Here is a 19,946-nt window from a genome sequence, read left to right as displayed (position 1 = left end):
TTATGCTATGTTTAGATTCTAAGTTCGGAGTTGACTGCATTTCCTAGATAATTAAAGCAAATTTTTGGATGTTAGACAAAATTTTTCAGTAGGAAAAAATCAATTCCCAAAGCCAAATAGCCTGTAACTATAAATGTTCCTTTGATATAGCTTCTTTGCATTAAATAACCAAGCATCTTCTAGTCCCCAAAAGATTTTTTTCCAGTTTCAAACAGTATCCATAAAGTTTAAATTTAAATAAATCATCACTTGAAAAAAGCTCTTTGTATCCCATCCACGTTAATTTTTATGTCTTATATCGGTCAACAAATATTGTTAAAAGTTCTCTAAAAAACATGCTTCTGAAGAACTTTGTAAAATAAGGAAGCTGTCCATCTATGAAAAGGCTAAAGCTACAAAGAAGGTTTTCATGTGGCTTTTGCAAGCACTGTACTGCGTCTAAAACATTTCCACTTTCCTCCTTCCAGGCTCCCAGATCAAAGATCTTTCTCCCAGAAATGACCAAATGCCATGAGTCCTGAACAAACCCCAATTCTATTTTTTTTTCTTTTTCCTTTTTTTCTTTTTCTCCCTTTTTCTTCTTTTCTTTTTTAACCTCAGGGCCCTGGCATATGCATTCCACATGGCTGAAGATGAAACAAAAGCTCTTGTGTGTCTGCACTGATGCTCTTTTAACCATACTGTGAGGGCAAGGACACAAAAGCAGCATATACTGAGGTAGAATAAGACCTTTGTTTACTGTGCACTGATAATTACTAGACCCATTTTCTAAACAAAAAGTGCACATAAACCCTCAATAAAGTGATATAACACTGAATATTTGCTGTCATAACATCCCCTGTACTGCCAGTACACTTGAGAATTTATGGCCTAATTATATTTGTACTTTATTACATAAATAATTTTTATTTTTGCAATGTCATCAGATTCAAATTTCTGCTCGCAATGGAATTTGTTTTCAGGCATTGGAGCATTTGCTAACAGTAAAATTTTAAAGTTAAATTTCTATCAAAGGATAATTTATATTGTAAGTGGATTGATATAAAATGATCAGGAGTTCCATCTGCCATTCAAGAACAGAATTCCTAAGACCATTTATTAGGGCAGCATGAAAGCTACGCTGACAATAACAGGACTGTCCAGGATGCAGTTTACAGTTCAACTTACACACAATATTTGGGGTGTTTTTTTTTTTTAAATAAATTTATTAGGAAGGCCCAAAGGCTCAGATCCACGCAGTCTTGTTTCTTTGAATATAAACTGGAAATAATAGTTTTTTAAAAATACTGGCATATCCAAGAATTAAGTATATTCTGCAGAACAAATGACTAATTCATTATTGTTTACCCATCTGCTTGTTTATGTACCAGTTCTGAAAGTCAGAGAGTGGCATCAGGTATTTTTATTGTATTTTGTAAAATTGATTAGTAGTGTTATGCTTTTTTTTCTTAAGACGCATGTGCCTGCAAATTTAAAAGAATGTACAGGACAAAAAACTCCATAGTACCTATCCAGCAGTACCATGAAAGTACTGTGGTACTGCTGGAATAAGTCTTACACCTATCAATCTAGAAACAGGAAAAAGCGTATTTCCATTACACTTAACAAGAGGGTCTACTGGCAGCTACAAGGGACATACTTAGATGAGGAAGAATGGATTCCTTGGCATAGTAGATGTCAACCACCATATGAAATAAAGTAAATCACACTTTAAAAAGCATTAAGCAATATGTTCCAAACATATTTATTCTAACATGGACATGTCTAATAGAAGAGAAAAAATCCATTCTGTCAAGGAGATGAATAAAATGTCTGCTTTTCAACTCAGCTCCCTAATTGAAAAAAAATTGTTTGACAATTCTTGCTTGAATATCACTTGTAGATATTTCTACAGTATCTTTCACTGTTATTTAATGTCCTTACTCAGTCATTAACTAGTAAAGTTGGATATAAGAATACACACAAAAAACCCATTAGGCAACATGTGCAGCTAGCAGAAATAATGCTACAATTGTACCTTAACTTCAGTAATACTCCAAGAAAAATATTTTCCCATACAACAGAAGATAGATTTAATCTTTTTGCTTTTCAATGCACTAATGCTCTCTTCTACTTTATTTCATCACATCTTGACCACTCTGAAGCTTTCTGATTCTTCAGAGGAAGGATTAAACATTTACATTTATACTGTGCTGCTCTTCCTCTGAACTCTAGGATTTATGATTCAGTTTCATATCCACAGATAGCAAATTATCTCCAAATGTTCACCAGTGAGTCACTATTAAGAACTACTGAACAAGGTCAATTGACAGTCTTTGATGTTTCCCGTTATTTTAAAAGTTCCTTTTGAATGTTTTGAATTTGAGTCTAAAAATAAAGAAAAAAGAAGGTGTGTCATTATATTAGAGATTTATTTCCTCCTTTTGAACTTAAAACACTTCAGCAGATCTATGGCTCATCCAGGTCATAGCTCACTCACAGATAAGCTACTAGCACAAAAGTAGCAAAAACTTTTACCCTTTAATATTTCACATCTCATCTTACTAAACAGCATCTTATTTCTGCAAAATGAAAAAGATTCAACTTCCTGTCTCATGAAATGGAGTTAGAAATATTTGCCAAAATAGGGGAAGTTACTTTGCTTGGTTTAGTTAGTACTGTGAAATCTGGATGATGCATCCTGGAACTCTTCATTTATATAACAACGTATGTTGGGACATAACTAAAACACTATGTCTGGAGACATTATTTGCACTTACTTTCCAGCAATACAAACTAAGGTGCTAAGAAAATCAGAAAGATCATACACTTCTTTAAAGAGTAAATTGCTAGTACTGAAAAAATTAAGTTAAACCTATACAATGTAATTAATTTAGAAATTATCATCTCATTTTTAGCCACCTCAATTTTCAGCTTCTTTTCAGTGTTATTATCATAACTTCATCTGCACCTAATTAACACCAAACTCTGACTGTATTCTAGAAAAACTATTAATGGCTATTCAAATGACATGACAGATCTGCATATGCATCTGTATTTTAGCAGAGATTAGTCTGTGGCAGGGTTAAAAAGTAACAAACATGTGGAAGAGGACTTGCTTTTCACAAACAGAATATACAGTCCACACTTACTGACAACACAACTACTTCCCACAACAAACCACCACACACTGACTGCACCTCCTACTCTTGAAGGCCTGTTTTGACACTTCCAAACCTTGAAAGGGTTGAAAGGCAGATAAATTCTTTCCTGTGCTACTACCGTGGAAGTTTTGATGCATGCTTATACGCAGCACAAACTAAACCTTTGCTAGATTATGCAGTACTGACACTCCTAATGATCAAAGATAATTTCTGTGGAGTTACTGGGATTCCACAGCAAGTTTTAAACCGTAGCTGAAGAATATTAGTTAAATCATCAGATCCAGCAGAACAGAAACAGATCATTACCCAAAGTAGTGGAACTCAGATTACATAGTACTATATTTAAACACAACATCATTTAAACTTTTTCCCCCTCAGTTAGCTAAAAATAAAGCAAATTTGATAGCCGACCTATTGCTTTAAAACAGACACGAAACCTTAACCTGCATTTTTTTTGTTTATTAACATATTTGCCAACAATATGATCACTGTGACAATTCCATAAACAGAGTTTGTACCGACCAGCAAAGAGAGTTACTTGTTGCATATTTTTTTTTCTTTTTGGGACAGAAAGTTTGTTTTCCTGTCTCTTCTCTGACCCACCCCCCAGCCCAATAACAGTGGTGACTCACCAAGTGGCAAAAACGCAAGGCGGTTTCCAGCCATGGAGAGCTCATTGAGGCTTGGTAGTTGGCACAGGTGGCGGGGAACATACCACAGGTGGTTTCGATCTGCAGTCAAGTACTGCAGCGAAAGGCACATATGCAGCCTTTCAGGTAACGTTATCAAGCGATTGGTTGAAATGTCCAGTGTTTGCAGCTCCCTCAGGTCTCCAACCTCTACAATCCAAACAGGAGGCATTGAGAATTATTAATATAAATTATTTTCACAAACAAGACCACAAAAGAATATCACATAAATCAAAACCAGAGGTCACCAGTTAGCTTTGCTGTTTTTCTCTTAAGATACTGTTCTATCAATCCATGTTCAGAACTGATACTAATAATCTCCATCTTCATATTTCAAATCTTTTTGATGAGGAACAGTTATCAGTTAGGCAGTATGTTTAAATGAGAGATCTCTCAAGATAGAGCATTCCTGAATTGTGACAATTACTACGCTCAAAAATATCAAGCAGTTTCCTGGTCCTAAATTAGAACTAGGAAAAAAACCCAAAACCCAAACCACAACACATTACATAGCTTGCTGTTATTGAGGGCATTTTGCATGACCCCAAACTCATGCAAAATTCAAATGAATTTTTTTAACATTTGAGGATGCAATGCTTATCTCCACCTTACTTAAGATTCTCTTGCAACGAGACTTACAAGTACATGCATAGCACTTCTTGCTTAGTGACAGTCTTTCACTAAGCATGCTTAGGAACAGCTCTGTCTTCATAATACAATTCAAAAGACCTAGTTTAAATTAGAAAAGAAATTTCTTAGTAACCTGTAAGTTACACTGTTATGTTATATTGTAGGAAGATATTACAGTAAGTTCTAACCTATAGTTGCAATAATTACAGTTTCTAGAGATTTTCTTTTTTAACATTTTAAGAATTTTAAAAGTACATTTTGTGTTTTAAGTAGTACTGTATAATTTTTTTATGTCAATAACAAATGAAGTTCTTAAAAGTCTGCACGACGTGATCACACAAGTAGCCTCACTTGTGCAACAGAGTGATTTTCCTTGTGTCTGGCCTGTGGGACCAGGATGCACTTTAAGGACTGACAAATATATTAAGCAGCTCTAAGGGTTCTCTCATTGTTTATTGGATAATTCTATAAATTATTTTCCCCAAACATGGGGAAACTGTAAACAGTTTTGCTTTGTTTAAGTACTTTACAGCAATGGAACCAACTCATGAAGTGCTTGGTGCCCCTAATTCTTACTACAGTTCTCAGCATCTGGCAGAACCAAACGTACTTTGCTCTCGGCTGAATGAAACCAGCTCTTGCATCTGATAGCTGCTAAAACAAGATTCACTAGAATTTTCTACACTGGAAACACCAGACAATGTACACAATCTGCACAATTTACAGCTCTATCACCCAGATTTTTTTTAAAAGATATAGATAGGGTAACACTGTTTAAGTTAAAGCTAAACAGAACCTGTTGTGCCCTTATGCTCTCTCTGCAGCAGGAGCTAGAAAATTTGCTATTCCCTGAGCTCTGAGGTAGCACCTTGTATACTACACCCAAAGAAAACAAAACACTAGGTTGATTTCAAGCTGTCTTCTATACAATGGGAAAAAGAAATGGCAAATCTGAAACTGACCTTGGGAAAAACCTACTATAAATATTACTTTCAAGACTGAAAGCATGAAAAAGAAAAAAAGGGAAGTAGTAATTCAGTATTAGAGATTTTCACAAAAGTACTAATTAAACAAAATGCATATGCACATTTAAAAGGAGCTTCTGCCCACTGCAAACAATCCCAGCATTAACTACAATAAAGAATCAACAACATAGTGTATGCATCCTTTTAGAAAATATTACTGACAGAAGCAGCTGCTATACACAGATCACCACATTCTTCAAACCTCTTAGTTTTGGTGTCAACAGGAATCATAAACTTATTTAAAAAGTTGTTTGGTTTTTTTTTCTTACAAGATTGAAAATGAATGGCAAAAGCAAAGTAATCACTACTAAATAGCAAAAGACTACTGTGCAAAAGAACTGCAGTAGAACTTGTTTTTTAAAGAGTTTTATATTCACAAACAAAGCCATATGCTTGAAAACAGTGACAGGAAGAGAGCCACCTACATTCAGCCAAACCACTGACCACATGCAGTCAATAATAGGCCTAGCTATTTTCATGCACTAACCTTTTTCTCTGCCACTAAAAACAGTTTTCTAATTCAGTTTAGGTCCAAAATCCCATAAATGTTACAGTTGGCAAAGCTGGCAGAGTTTCAAAGGCATTGCTAGAATGATATGTTTCAAATCTAAGAGGAAATAAAAGTATTCTCACTTTATCCTTCATCCAAAAAACACATACTTGCCCAAAACTTCATCCTCTCTACCTTAATCTTCCAATGCATACCAGATGTAAACATCCACTTTCAACATACAATGCCATATGTTACAGAAACACCCACTGATCCATGATGAAGTTAAAAAGTAAACCAAACAACTTAAAGTGCCATCAGATTAAAGATATAACCCCCAGACTCGCCACCATAGTGTTGAATGCTCATTTTGAAGAACATGCTCAGGCATTTACTAATGACACTAAATTGGTTTCAATCTCATTAAAGCAAAGGAAAACAATAAAAACATAAACAGTCCATTAATAAGTTTTTCAAACTTTTAGTTACTAAATACTATTATCCATGCTTTCAAAATCTCGCAACAGAAATACTAAAGGATGCCTTGGCTAACAAACACAGTGAAAGACTTACAAATCTCTCTCTTGCTATCACCTCATCAAGCACTAAGACACATATGAGAGGTGGACTTTGGAAATTTCAGGCAGACCCAGAAAAGAAAATAGCTATTCCCAAATAAAAGCCTCCAAGGATAAGAAAGAGACAAGCATTATACATCACCATTAAACCATACTGAGGAGTTCCAATTACATTTAAATGAAATTCATAAATGTATAATTTAAAATTTATATTAGCTCCAGGATTAACACTATCAAAATCAACATGGCAGAGCACTGAGCCCCATTTTGATATCAGAAGCCAGAAAAAATCCTCAGTAGCTTTGCTAAATGTCTAACTCAGAAAGACTCGAGTCCAAACGTGAAGTGCCTGTGCCGGTTCTTGGACCCAAGTGTTTCAGCCGTGTCCATCTGCACAGATTACTGCCTTCACATACAGCTGGGCAATTCTGTGGCTTGGCCATATAGTACAAATGTGTTCATGGCATAGTACACACAAAGTGGCTGACAGACTGTAAATCCACACACTACCTTACTTCACAGAAACTTAAATGCAGGCTTATACCCAGAGTCCTGACTACAGCCTTCTGAAGGTAGTTTCAGTGACACAGACATACACATAAATACTTCAGACTGTATTCTAAAACTGCCAGTGATTGAGTAATTAAGTCATCTTTTTCATCCTTGATAATATGAAGATTCAGAAGTTATTACTGTGGCTCCAAAAAGCAGCCTTTGCATTCATGTAATAGCTTTCCCAACCACTTGGAGGAAGGGACAAGTGAACTGTCATCATATGCATTTGGGTTTTCAAAAGAAAAGCTGCCAAACAGGTTTGTCTCTCAACACAAAGAGACAAGAAACATCAGCATACTTTTTTTCTTTTTAAAAAAAGAAAGTGAAACCTTGGAAGAATTTCAGGAAATTTCCAAAATTATTGACGTTCTAACAAAACTGATTGTATTTGTATAAACATACCTAGCATCAGGAAAAAAGAAAAAAAAACTGATTCGGGTGATTTAAATGCCAGTTTTTAAAATTCCCATGGTTTTACATGAAGAAAAAAAAACCCCAAACATCTGGAAGTGAGCAACCTATACAACATATAATAATTGCCAAAGGCAATTCAAACTTACTTAACCTTCTGGGGGTACAGGCCTCACCACCTGCATAACTCAAAAATAACTAATAGCTTTCTTTACATTTCAAGAGCAATCCCACCTTTGCCTGTTCAGCCATAAGCCCAAATTTCATCCAAAGATATATGAAACACATACACAATTGGATTTGAGTGTATGGAAGGCATGGATTTACTTTAAATCAAATGCTATCTGAGTTTTTCCATCCAAGTAAAGGAAAAAAGGGGACAGGAAAGGGCTACAGACCTACCTGCATGAGAGTGCACCTCAAAGCAGGATATTAAGAGAAAGCAGAGAACCTACAAGGAATGGAAAAAGGGACTGATCAGCAAAGAGAGCTGGCACTTAGAGGTCAGGCCGCAGAAGTTAAATGAAAACTGCCAGTAGGCCAGGAAAATGGGAACTCACAGGCAAACAAAAGGTTTCTCAACAAGAAATAAAGAGCAAGAACTGAAGAACTGGTGTCAACAAGGGGTAGAAATTAGGAGGACAGACCAAACACTAAATTAGCTTTTGCATCATTTTTTCCTGTAAGAATAATGCTGTGTATGAGGACAGAGACATAATACCTCATGGGAACAAGGACAACGCACTGAAAATTACCACATCCATTACTAAAATGAAATGAGGCTGCTTAAAAAATTTCCATCCCAGAATACCAAAAAAATGGGTTATATTTCGAAATTGCAAGCTCAGGCATGAGGATTCTCAATGAACAAGACATGTTCTGGGATAGCAGCCTAGAGCTGGAGAAGAAACGTAGAATGTGTGTTCAAAAAAACCCTGTTAACGTGAACTCAGCGCTCTTCAGTATCTTATAACAACTGTTCTAAGGGGAAAGAGCAACCAAGAGTAACCAATGACGAACATAAATAGAAAGCAGAATGAAAATGCAACCCAGATCTTTCCAAATGTAAATCATGTTATACTGGCTTATCTTTCTTTGATAAAATTTCTTGGTTAATGGTGACATGAGTATCACATCTCACGGCAAATTATTGGGATAGAGAAAACATTACTAGTGGTGGTGGTCAAGGGTCTACTTTGTTTAGAATTTCTATTTTCTACCTTGGTAAAAAAAAATGCTAGTTTTTGCTTTGCTGTCGACACAAGCATTTAAAGTACTCCTACTGTGATAGAGAACCAAATTACCATACAGGAAGAAGAACAAGAACTTTTAGACTTAAGTCATTGAAATGGAATGAAAAATAACAGAAAATAAGCATGATAAGAAGGTCCTGCGAGTCAGGCCTCTGCTTGAAACAATGAAGGAAGAGAAGGACTGGCTGTACTGGTTCACCACCTAAGCATAATGAGCCACCAGTGAAAATAACTAATGCAACTTCTATATATAGCCAGCACTGTATTAGGAGCAAGAAAGTATGTTAATATACCTTTGTATTGTAGGCAATAATGATGATCTTGCTATTATCATACAAACATTTATACCACCACCCTGCTACCAAAGGGTTGTAACACAGAGGCGATCCTCTCTCTTGCCTGCCATCCATTCTGCAATGCCAGCAGCACGTCGCTGTTCCAAGGCTGCAGCACTCTGTACTAAAAATCTTTGCTATATACCATGGAGTAATGTTTTCCAGCTTGTGGTACCCAGAGGGACATATTCTTATGAATCCTTACAGAGTCAAGCGCTGTGATGACTGGCTGCGATTGTGAAGCACTGGAATTCGTGCACTCAGTGATCTCCCTCTATCCTGGAGTCTAAAAAGAAAGTTGGTTGTTTCAGGAAAGGAATAGAAGGTGCTAAAAGTGGCTACCATACTTCACCCTTGAAATAATGTTTTAATTAACTTCCATGAACCTGAGTACAAGATGCATTCTCCTATTAGACCTGTAAAACCATGCAATGATGAGTAAAAGGGGTTTGAAGTCTTTCATACTTACAAAGCTTATTACCTGTCCCATTAGAAAAAAAATGCAAGTCTCTATACATGCCGGTGAATTTGCATTGTGATACTATTACCAGTTTAAAACTGTAATGAACAGGAAATATAAGTTTAAATCACTAAGAGCTTGATGGAAAAGATCTCCTCTAGATCTGCTCTGGGATGTCTCAGGAGGACTTAAATAGATTTTAAGATGGTTAAAACAAATTAAATAGCCTATTACATATTACATTACATTTACTGTCCTACCATGCAGCTCACATTTCATAGCCTATAAAAATTAAATTTTCTAGCACAAATTGCCACTTATGATAGACCTGTGCCATCTTCAAACAAGGAAGTTTGACCATAACTGAAAATTGGCATCATTAGATTTAGGGACAAAGAAAGGGGGAGGCAAACTGAATCACATTTACATTTTGACACTCCTATATGCAGGTCTGCTACTGTACTGTTAGTGAAAGCGCTTGAAAAATGTTCTGTTTCTCAAGCCTAACGGACCTGAAGATGATTTTTTCCTTGTATTTTTCCCATGTAGGCTAATATTTGCTCAATATTTTAAGAAAAAAAAAGGAACAGGGACTGGAAGAGACATTGTGATACTGCAGCAACTATTTTATGAATAACCTGTTTTTAAATAAGGTGCTGAATATGAGTTCAAACCCATAAAAATTCTATTAAAAAAAAGCCTCTATCCCAGCTGATCAGACTTGAATCTATTACTGTTAAAGCAATACTTTAATGCAAATGGTTGCATTTCACACACATATCCTGGCTGGAAAGAACAGGGAAAAAGATTTTCTGGGGCAGGATTGTCTTTGTAAGTGAACATAGTCATGTAAGTAACACCTCAAAGATGTTCCCAATTCTCAGTTTCACCTACTTCAGCCATAAACTATATTGACTCTTCTCCAAAACATTTAAGCAGCAGACAAAACCCAAAACTAAGTGAAAAATACATACTTCTACTGAACATAACCAAATAGAATCTTTTTTTCTCAACCTTGCTAAATGTCACACACAAAGTTAGTACCAAACGTTATTTATTTTGTACCATCATTCACAAGCAAAGGTGAGAAAAGTGGCTTTCTAAAGTCCAGTCTTGCTAAACAGTAATTTTAGTTCAGCTAAAAGTGGCTGAAAATAGACATTAGGCATGAGGGTCTCCCTTAAGTCAAACTCTTCTAAAGGTCAGTAGTTCCCCCATCTTTTACCATAATTAAGCTTCAATTAACAAAACTAGCAACCTTCTGTATTTCACAGGTCTAGCACTCTGTGCTTTCCTCAGCATCAGCACTAAAACACCAGACAGAGAGCACAGATCCAGAGTGGTTACTAGGTTGTGCTCTGTATTTCCCCTCAATGCAGGTTTGGAATTCCATTTTCTTCCATAATTTGATGGTCTCAATGAGAACAGTTAGAACAAATCAGATGATAAAAATACCAGAAATTAACATACATGATAAAAGTGGAAAAGGTAGGTGAAAGGGCAAGAGGGATAGGGAGGGAAAAAATTGTTTATGCACAAAGGTAACTCAAGGCCATGAAATGATCAGGTTTGCAGGTTCTTTGGTTTGGTTTTGGGTTTTTTGTTTGTTTGGTTTGTTTTGGGTTGTTTTTTTTTTTTTTTTTAGAAGACAACCTACCCTTTCATTTTGTTCTAGTGTACTCTGCTTAGTACTTTACTGCCCCCCAGCAAGGTACTATTGCTACACAAATAGGCAAGAGATGTGAAATTAATATATTAATATTATTCTATGGTTTTATTAAATGATATCCCAAATTTTGGATAGAGGAGCCAAAATGAAGCGTGAAGAGACAGAATGGTATCTTGTCAAGTATATTGCATGAAAAAGGCTGCTAGCACCTTACAGAAAAGTCTCTTATTTAGGAAGTGATGTATTTTTGTTGTTGTCTTTCCTTTGAGGAGCAGCCGTTTTCATTTTTCTGGGTGTTCCTGGGTGCTATGAACATAAACAAGTGTGACATGAATAAAGCATGAGACCTGTTATGTTTCTCTTGTTTTGTTTATGTCTTACCATCTTTACCGCTGCACATCATCTACAATTCACTGTGCACTAATATCACTACATGGAAAGGGAGGAGGAAAAGCCTTCCAGAAAAACTTTGTGCGTAATATAAAGAGCTAATAATTTGAACTCAGGATGCCAGCCAGCTAGAGATGGCTACTTAAGTACCCTGCTTTGATTAAGTACAACAAAACCAGTAATCGCCTAAAATTAAGGCAAGTAAAATGAGCATCCCAAGAAGAGATTAAGGATAGCTCCAGAAGCCACAGAGACAGGGCCAGTCATGGCTATAAATTCTAGGACAGCTTTCTCTTTTCTTCTTCTTCAAAGGAAAAACTTCAGATCAACACAACGGACTGGTCTCTCTGACAAACATAGATTAGTAGCTCCTAACCTGTTACCACACTAGTGTCTAAATAATCCAAGCAAAGACCTATCTGTTGTGACTGTTGCTATCAACTGTTTCCAACCAACTGGAAACAGACACATCTTTCTTCCTTTTCTTGAGGTTAGTGGGTTTTTTTTTTTTTCCTTCCTCTCCAGGAGGTAACTAAATGCATAACAAAAGCAATAGGTCCAGGTTAGATTTTCATCTTTCAGTGGAAAAGTATTACGCTACATCAAGCCGAGTTATGCTTGCTTATCTTACTATTGGGAAATACCAAAGAACCCCCTTCCCTGAAGGTAAACTCTGTCTCCATAACAAAAAAATGCAACTACACATTTGAGTGGGGTGAGGGAAAGGAAAAGAATCAAAGCAAGATCTTTAGTTTGGCACCACACTTATGGCAGTGGAGTCACCATATGTTTTTCAAAGGAATGTTAATGGATGGGATTGTCTTAACTGAAGTCCTGTGAAAATAAGAGTTCTTCCAGGCCACTGAAAGTTACTACAAATTGCAACAGTAATTACAGGGGAGGGACTGGCTAAACATTCACAGGAAATATTCCCACTATAATAGAGGTGCATCTTTCGCAAATGTAAACTGTGGATTCAGATGCCCTTTTCTAGCAGCAGTAACAGGAGCTTCTCTTGCTCCTTCTCACTTGCCCAGCCAGTGTCTGTGTAGCCACCCAGCAGAATGGCTAATTCACCAGCTGAGAAGGGTAGGCAGGAGCTACTGTAATGATGCAGCTACTACTGAGAAAATGGTATGGACCAACTACTAACAGTTTCTCACTAAGATTATCACCAAAAAAAGAAGACATCTGACTTCAAACAACACTAGCAATGTCCTGATTTTCAAAACACGGAGAGCAACCGCAAGCCTTATCTTAATTAGTGGAAGATACTGCTGTTTAATGTTTCAAATCAGCACAAAGTAGACAAGTAAGGCTTGCAATTATACTCCAAACCCCCCACTCAGTCATTCCAAATTGCATTCCTTTAGCTACACCAATAAGTAGTCTTAGTCCATAAAGCTCTCAAACATTAAATAATTACCAACTGGAGTATACTTGCAGTTGCTCAATATCAAAGCCTTCCATAAAGAATGACAATTTAATGCAGATTTGGACAATGCTAAGTTCAATACAGGTCTTTATTTTAAATACCACTGCAATAAAATTAAGATAACTGAAATACAGGTATCAAACTCTGTGTGTGACATGAACCACAGGAAAGTTAATCTCAGATAATACCTCCAGTTCTACACATTCTCTTTAAAGGCTTTTTCCATTTAGACTTAGTGTCAGTAAATGATGCATTTTATTTTGCCTCAATTTATTTAATAGACTAGCTGAGTAAAAACAAGGATGTCAATAACAAATAGTATTTTAACTCTCTCACAATAATATGTATAAAAGAAAGTTATATTTGGCCAGCAAGGTCAAAATGGAAATCGATACATTCTAAAATTCTTCTATTGCACAGCACTAACAATTTGTGTTTGTTCACTTTCAAAGACTGAATGACTTTGTTTTCCAAGCTTCCCTGAGCACTCAAGTCCTACTAGTAAATTGCATTTGCTTAATGCACAAGTAAAATCAACTACCCGTTAATATAGCTAATCACTGTACGTAAGTTACAGAGAGCTTAGGGAAAGAAAAAAAAAAAAACAACCAAGGGAACCAAAGAGACAAAAGTACATTCATAGATAACTTTACAAATAAAGACTTAAGAGTTTAAGGGGAAAACAAGTTAACTTTTGACCCAATCCTAAAAATGACAAAAAATAAGCTTCAAGAGCTAATTTTTTCTTGTCACAAATGTTAATTTGGTGCAACAAAGAATCTCAAAAATTTCAAATTAGTAAGAGGTTTTACATGAAAAATGAGTAGCAAATTATTTTAGTTTAGTTAACAGGTAATTTTCTTCTGAAAACTAAATAGCTGAATAGGCTCTATGAACTACTGAATTTCATGAACAGGTTTGCAGCCACGTGCTGTCGCAGCAGATACGCACTGTTTAACTTTTACCAACCTCATTATGATGGTGAAGGATACAATGAACTGCAGTTTTGAGCATTTATTTATTTAAAACAATGTGGGTAAAGGCAGTAAGCATAGACATAATCCTCCTAAAAAGCCGATTTTTCTTGTATGGCTTACTTTGTCTTTGCTTAGGACCCTCCTGAAATAAGTCAGTGCAGCAAAACAAAGTTAGAGCCCTTTGGCAGTACAGCACACTGGAATCAGTAAGGCATTTCTAATGTAAACCTGGAATTTGCAAAGCAGTTACTACTACTATTTCCTTTTTCACACATTTACAAACCGACGAAAAATTTCAGAGAAAAAAGACCCACAGTTGAATATCTGTTCAAAGCTGAGGTTCTTTGAAACCCTGACTAAACGCTATTGAACAGATTGTCTGTATTAAAGAAGTTTTCATAGTACAGAAGCACAAACACCATTTGTATATGAAACACATCTTTCCCAGCATACATCCAACTCTCCATCTCAGAGATTTAGTCTCAGCCTTGTCAATACACATCTGTCTTCACCCATGTGAACAGCTATTGGCAAATGTTTATGAGAGAGGCCCTGAACATCTTAAAACCCCCTTTAAGTACAGTTTTGCTTTTGGGTAATAGTTCTAAAAAGAAAGACTTTTACAAGTATTTTAAAGAGCATCTGTTCTGAAGTTTCAGAAGTGAACTTCATATATATCACATGTGCCTTGAACCAGGCAATCAGTAAAGTCAGATCTTTACTATCAGAATCATCAGCAGAAGAATTCAGTGCTGACAGATGAGTTTCAGAAAAAGTTGGTTTGTAATTCCTTTACTTAGGAAGCTAGTCTGATATTAGGCACTATATGATCACTCAAGTTTAGTTTAATTTCTTGGAATATGTTAACTCTCAATAATAAGTGATGATTTTTATAAGGACAGTCAAAGGGAAGAGACTTACTAGAAGTCCCATATTCTTCCTCTCATAAAGTAAAGACAAGCTAATACATGCATTGCGCAAGAAGGAGAATCCGCCTCATGACAGCCCCAAGCTATGTTGCTCAGAACGTGACTGTTGCCAGCCATAACATGGAAAAACCCTTGTATCAAATTCCAAAGAGGCGGCTTTGCTGTGCTCTCAGTGGAGGATTCAGCACGTTGAGGGAAAAGTTTCCAAAAGGAGGGCAATGACACCTTGAAAAAAGTTACAGTAACTTACATGAATTTTATTTTAATGTAGTTTTTTCTTATTTAAGAATGAAGTTGAAAAATCCTAAAGATTCCTTTTTGGTTTAGTTTTTAAAAGTACAAAAGCAAACAAACCCACCCCCCCAATATCTTAACATAGATCCAAGCATTCTATTATAATAAACACAACAATGATTACATTCATTTTCAACAGTACTGAAGACAGTTGTACAGCACATCAGCCAGACACGCAATGAAGCATCATACCTTCTCAGTTACGAAGATGATCAGAGATGCCACCAAGAATTTGGGAGGTGGGAGGGGATTTGCCAGAGCTATGAATGTAGTAATGATCTGTAGAGCTTTAGAGCCCACACAGGTAATACACAAAATTAAAGCAACTAGGAATAGTTAATAGTCTTACGGCTTTTCAGATACATTTATGTAACTAACACCTTCAAACACTCAGAGCAAGACTACAACACAGAATTACATACCTACAAAATTAAATTCCTGGTAGTCTGCTTTTCTACATCTTAGATTCAACTCCACAGGAATAAGACTGACCAAAAGCAACCAACCAGAGACCCTGCACTTCTCCTCTGCTATGCAGTCAATAAACTCACATAAAACAAACACCACAAATGGAATAATTACTGAATTCAAACACAACTGTGGCCACTTCCAGAGTTATTTTTTTCTGTGGTACGTAACTGTGTCACAATGAGTCCTCTCCATAAATCTCAAACCCAAGTTTTCAAATGATCAAAACATAAACCCCAAGTAATTCTATTTGACCTTCATTATTTAGGTCTGTGTGCCAGGTCTAATCAGTTCTCACAAGCACATTCCACTTTTTAAAAACAGACTGTAGAAATAGATTTTTCAAACTAAAAGGAACAGAATGCATTGTTTTGATGCTACAGCCTGAAGCCTTTTATCTGAGTTTTATCAAAGTATACTCTATCACTGATCAAAGCACCAATGACAACTTAATGTTCTTTAAAATTATATATTGCTGCATAAACTTCCCACTTTTGTCTTGTGGCCTCCGGCTCAGCATGTCATTGGGAGTATATTCAAAGGTCAAGAGACTTTCTTTCAGAAGTTCTCTGTTCCAGAGTGGCAGCTCTAATGATTGCAAGAGTGGACAGTAGAGTGGGGTAGATTAATTCCATCAGGGCTCTGTTCTCATATATCCTAGAAAATTCAGGTTGTCATTTCTTCTGTCAGATGTTTGAAAGACTACTTTGTACATTACTGTATGAACTATTTGTATGTGGTAGTAATAGGGCAGCATGGAAATGCTACTGATTTCATTATTGTCTAAAGACCTCTTCTCACTCCAGTATTGAAATCAGTATTTCATTTTAAATTTCTTTCCATTTAATATTTTGCATATGCCATGTGACTGGCTGACTTTAAGCAAAGTTTGGAAGTTACTTGGACATGCAAGGAAAAAAAATTAATCTGTATTTTAACAATTTACTGAGAAATCTCAAATTGAGTTTACTAAAAAAATATTATGCAATTTTATGTTTAATGAAGTGTGTTGAAATGAGTTGTACTTAAGACTTCTTAGTTAATAAAAAGGCATAAGAACATGCAACATAACTACCATGCTTCTACAGTTATATTTAAGATTTCCGACATCTCCATAAAGTTTTAAGCTTCAGATGAATGCTTGTCGCAATTACTTAAAGCACTCTCAACACCTTCAAAATTCCTGTCCACCCCCCACAGACAAGAGGAAAACCCCTGGAGAAACATAGCTTACAGTGACTTGAGAAATCAAGGACTGCTGAACAGAAGCGTGAGCCAGGATTCAAGAGGCAGTACCAAATCTCTTAACAATAAATAGAGAATCCAGTTAAATCTGCTCCCATACTCTCAGGAATGCACGAATCGTCCAAGTACCTCAACATTAGAAGCAGCACTCAAACTCCTTTATCTTGGCACAACTCCTTTATTTCTACCTAAGAGCCCTTGAGGGGGACGGCTACCAGGGGGAAAGCCCATGGCTCAGAGCTTAGAAAACATACATGTTCCTGCAAAGATTTTGATTTTCACAAGTGGAGTACTGCAAAGCCAGAAGCACAACAGGCTTGAGAGCACCAATGGTAATAATTAGGTTGGCTCTTCTCTCCTCTCCTCCGTCCTGATTTCACCTACACCTCACCAGGTTTCTTACCAACTCCTTTTCAGAGAAGGAAAGGAACAGTAGGGGAAAAAAAAGTATGGGGCTGGTGGGGCCAGATTCTGCAAGTTTGATGCATGATGACTTTCCCAAGGATCTCACGTGGAATAGTAGGGAACAAATGGCAACACTGGCCCATTCTCAGAAACTAGTTTCAAAGCACTGAAAACAGATATCTAGGATTTGATGCTTCAGAGGAAATAAAAAATGCAAATAAAAAAAACTGAGCAACAGCAGGTCACAGGCAGCCTTACACTGACATATGCTTACCCTCTAAAATCATGTTCATTCTACCAGGAATACAATATAATAAAAAAGTGTTTTAGTTCTAGTCAACTCACGTGGTGTCATTCTGAGAGATGTCTCTTTCCATGAGACATCTCTATGCCACCATGACTTTCACTAAGATTCTTTGGGCAGTAAAAATTATCACATAAAAAGGGAACCATTACAGGTCAATCTCTGCCCAGATCATATGAAGAATTCAAATGAAATTAACATGGTCTGAAACACATGTACAGCACCCTACTCTCAGACTCTCTTGGATCTATTCATGAACTCAGTAATTACATGAGCACACTGTTCATGTTTTAAATAGTCAAACCTCAACCAGGCAGAGATTTTTCAAATTAAAGCATCACCAAAACCAAAGTAGGGACCTAAAAAAAAGTGTGATTGATCCAAAGTCATTACCATCTTGCTAAAATACATAAGAAAGAAGAAAAAATTGAAATAAGTAAAGTTACAATTTTGAGCAACTTTTAAAAATTGTAAAACTAGTATTAGAAAACGCAAACACTTGATCATTAGGCTTTTGCTTCAATGGGATTTTAGCCTTCAATTTATCAACATGAAACCTCAATGCCAGTTTCAGTTTGTCCCTGATCACTCTTCCAGATACATAATCACCACAGAAGTTGTTTTAAGATCTACATTTGATAAAATTGCAGGTACTTGGAAATATGATGCACTGAGCCATATCACAATTTCTTTTTTTAACTAAAAACATGCTCATTAAAATAGCTTAATTTCCAACTACTTTTTCCAGTGATAGCGCTAATTTACAATAGCAAATTCTAAGACAGAATTTTCTAGTCCAATAAGCCTAGTACACAAAGCAATATTTGAATACATAATTTAAATGTTACAATGAAAGACATTGATGGCTTCTTCCAACTGTTTCCTACTAGTTTTCAGATTAATGAATTACAACACATACATACTTAGCACATGCATTTTTGAGAACCTGCTGTGCAACACCATGAGTAATACCACGGGCCATTGTTGAAAGAGATAGTTTTGTTGGGTTTTTTTGTTTCTTAATGTCACTTCTGCTACAGTTACGGAAAATATTTCAGTTCCAGTACGCCCAATAGAAGCCCATCTGGAACAAGTGTTGGAACAAAAGCATACATTAGAACAATATTTTAAGCTTAAAAATATAGCTCTAGAATTTTTCTGACTACATGTTTATACTACTATTTTTGCTACCAGCATCCAGTGACATTACGAACCTTCTGTGGTGTACTAAAAAATGTTGTATGATACTAACAAAGAGGCTTTTTAAAGCCCCTCAACGGGGTGGGGGGGAGTGGAAAAAAAAATAACCGTAAGAGGAGCAAGCAGACAAATAGAGAATAGTGAGCAGCTCTGTATACACAGTGACTCATTCTGACACAGTATACAGGTGAGGGTACACAGGAAAAGCTTCAGTTAATGAAAATTTCCAGGAATTTAATGGAATTTTTTTATTCTCTGTCTTCACTTCCCTCCCCATAAATTTAAAGTGCTCCGAAGTACTAGTAGTCCTCCTGAGAATTTAGCCCAAACCAGAAGTTTAAGCAAGGTAGACTCTGTTATAAAATCTCACACAACCAACATCCTTTAATTAAATAGGTACCGCTGCGTTTGGGCATGCATGAAAGCTAATCTGTAAGGAATACCACTTGTACAATATACTACCTAGTACTTTGGTCACCTCTATTTAGGTCACAAAGCCCAATGACAGTCAGTAACCATCCACGTTGCCATTTTGTTCCTAACTCTTCAGAGATGACTCTCTGCTATAATTTCCTAGGGGAAATTTTTCTTATAAAACATTTCAGTCCTTACAGGCTGTCAGGACAGGGCTGTATTGGAGTTTATACAAGATCAAAACATGTAAAAATCTTTTCCTCCTACAAACACAAAGAATGTCTTAAAGATACTATCAGTTATTTTTACTGTGCTTCTACATTAATACAGCATAATTACTGAAGCCTTACTAATCCTCATGTGAAAAAAACAATACAGTAACAGGCAAGTGTGGGTAAGTTTTGCATCGATTTAGGTAAAAAAAAAATTGTTGTGGTTGAACATAAGAGCTAATGTAAACCTTAGTACACTGACTCTTGGTTTTATACAGTAAACTGAATCTAAAAATGAATTTATTTATTTTACAGCATATATTTTAGAGACCTGTGCAAAGAAAAACTTATTTTTAATAATAGGCATCAACCTACTTCAAGGAAAACAATGTATTATGATAACAATTAAAAGATATTTTTATTTAGGAGTCCATG

The 19,946-nt window shown here is 36.1% G+C and overlaps 1 protein-coding gene across 8 annotated transcripts in view; it reads right to left on the bottom strand.

Moving 5' to 3' along the window:
* LRRC28 (leucine rich repeat containing 28) overlaps positions 1–19,946 on the bottom strand; it is a 54,817-nt gene that overhangs the window by 17,028 nt on the left and 17,843 nt on the right. For all 8 annotated transcript variants that reach the window (XR_012996168.1, XM_076348008.1, XM_076348006.1 and 5 more), the window contains one exon: positions 3,776–3,982. Coding sequence is in view for 7 of the 8 variants with exons in the window: in XM_076348008.1 (XP_076204123.1) it covers positions 3,776–3,982 (207 nt within the window). In the remaining variant the exon portion in view is untranslated. The remainder of the gene's footprint in view (positions 1–3,775; positions 3,983–19,946) is intronic.

Source organism: Aptenodytes patagonicus, chromosome 10 (genome assembly GCF_965638725.1).
Source record: "Aptenodytes patagonicus chromosome 10, bAptPat1.pri.cur, whole genome shotgun sequence".
Taxonomy (NCBI): domain Eukaryota; kingdom Metazoa; phylum Chordata; class Aves; order Sphenisciformes; family Spheniscidae; genus Aptenodytes; species Aptenodytes patagonicus.
The sequence above is the reverse complement of the archived record's forward strand: the minus strand, read 5'-3'. Positions and strand labels throughout refer to the sequence as shown.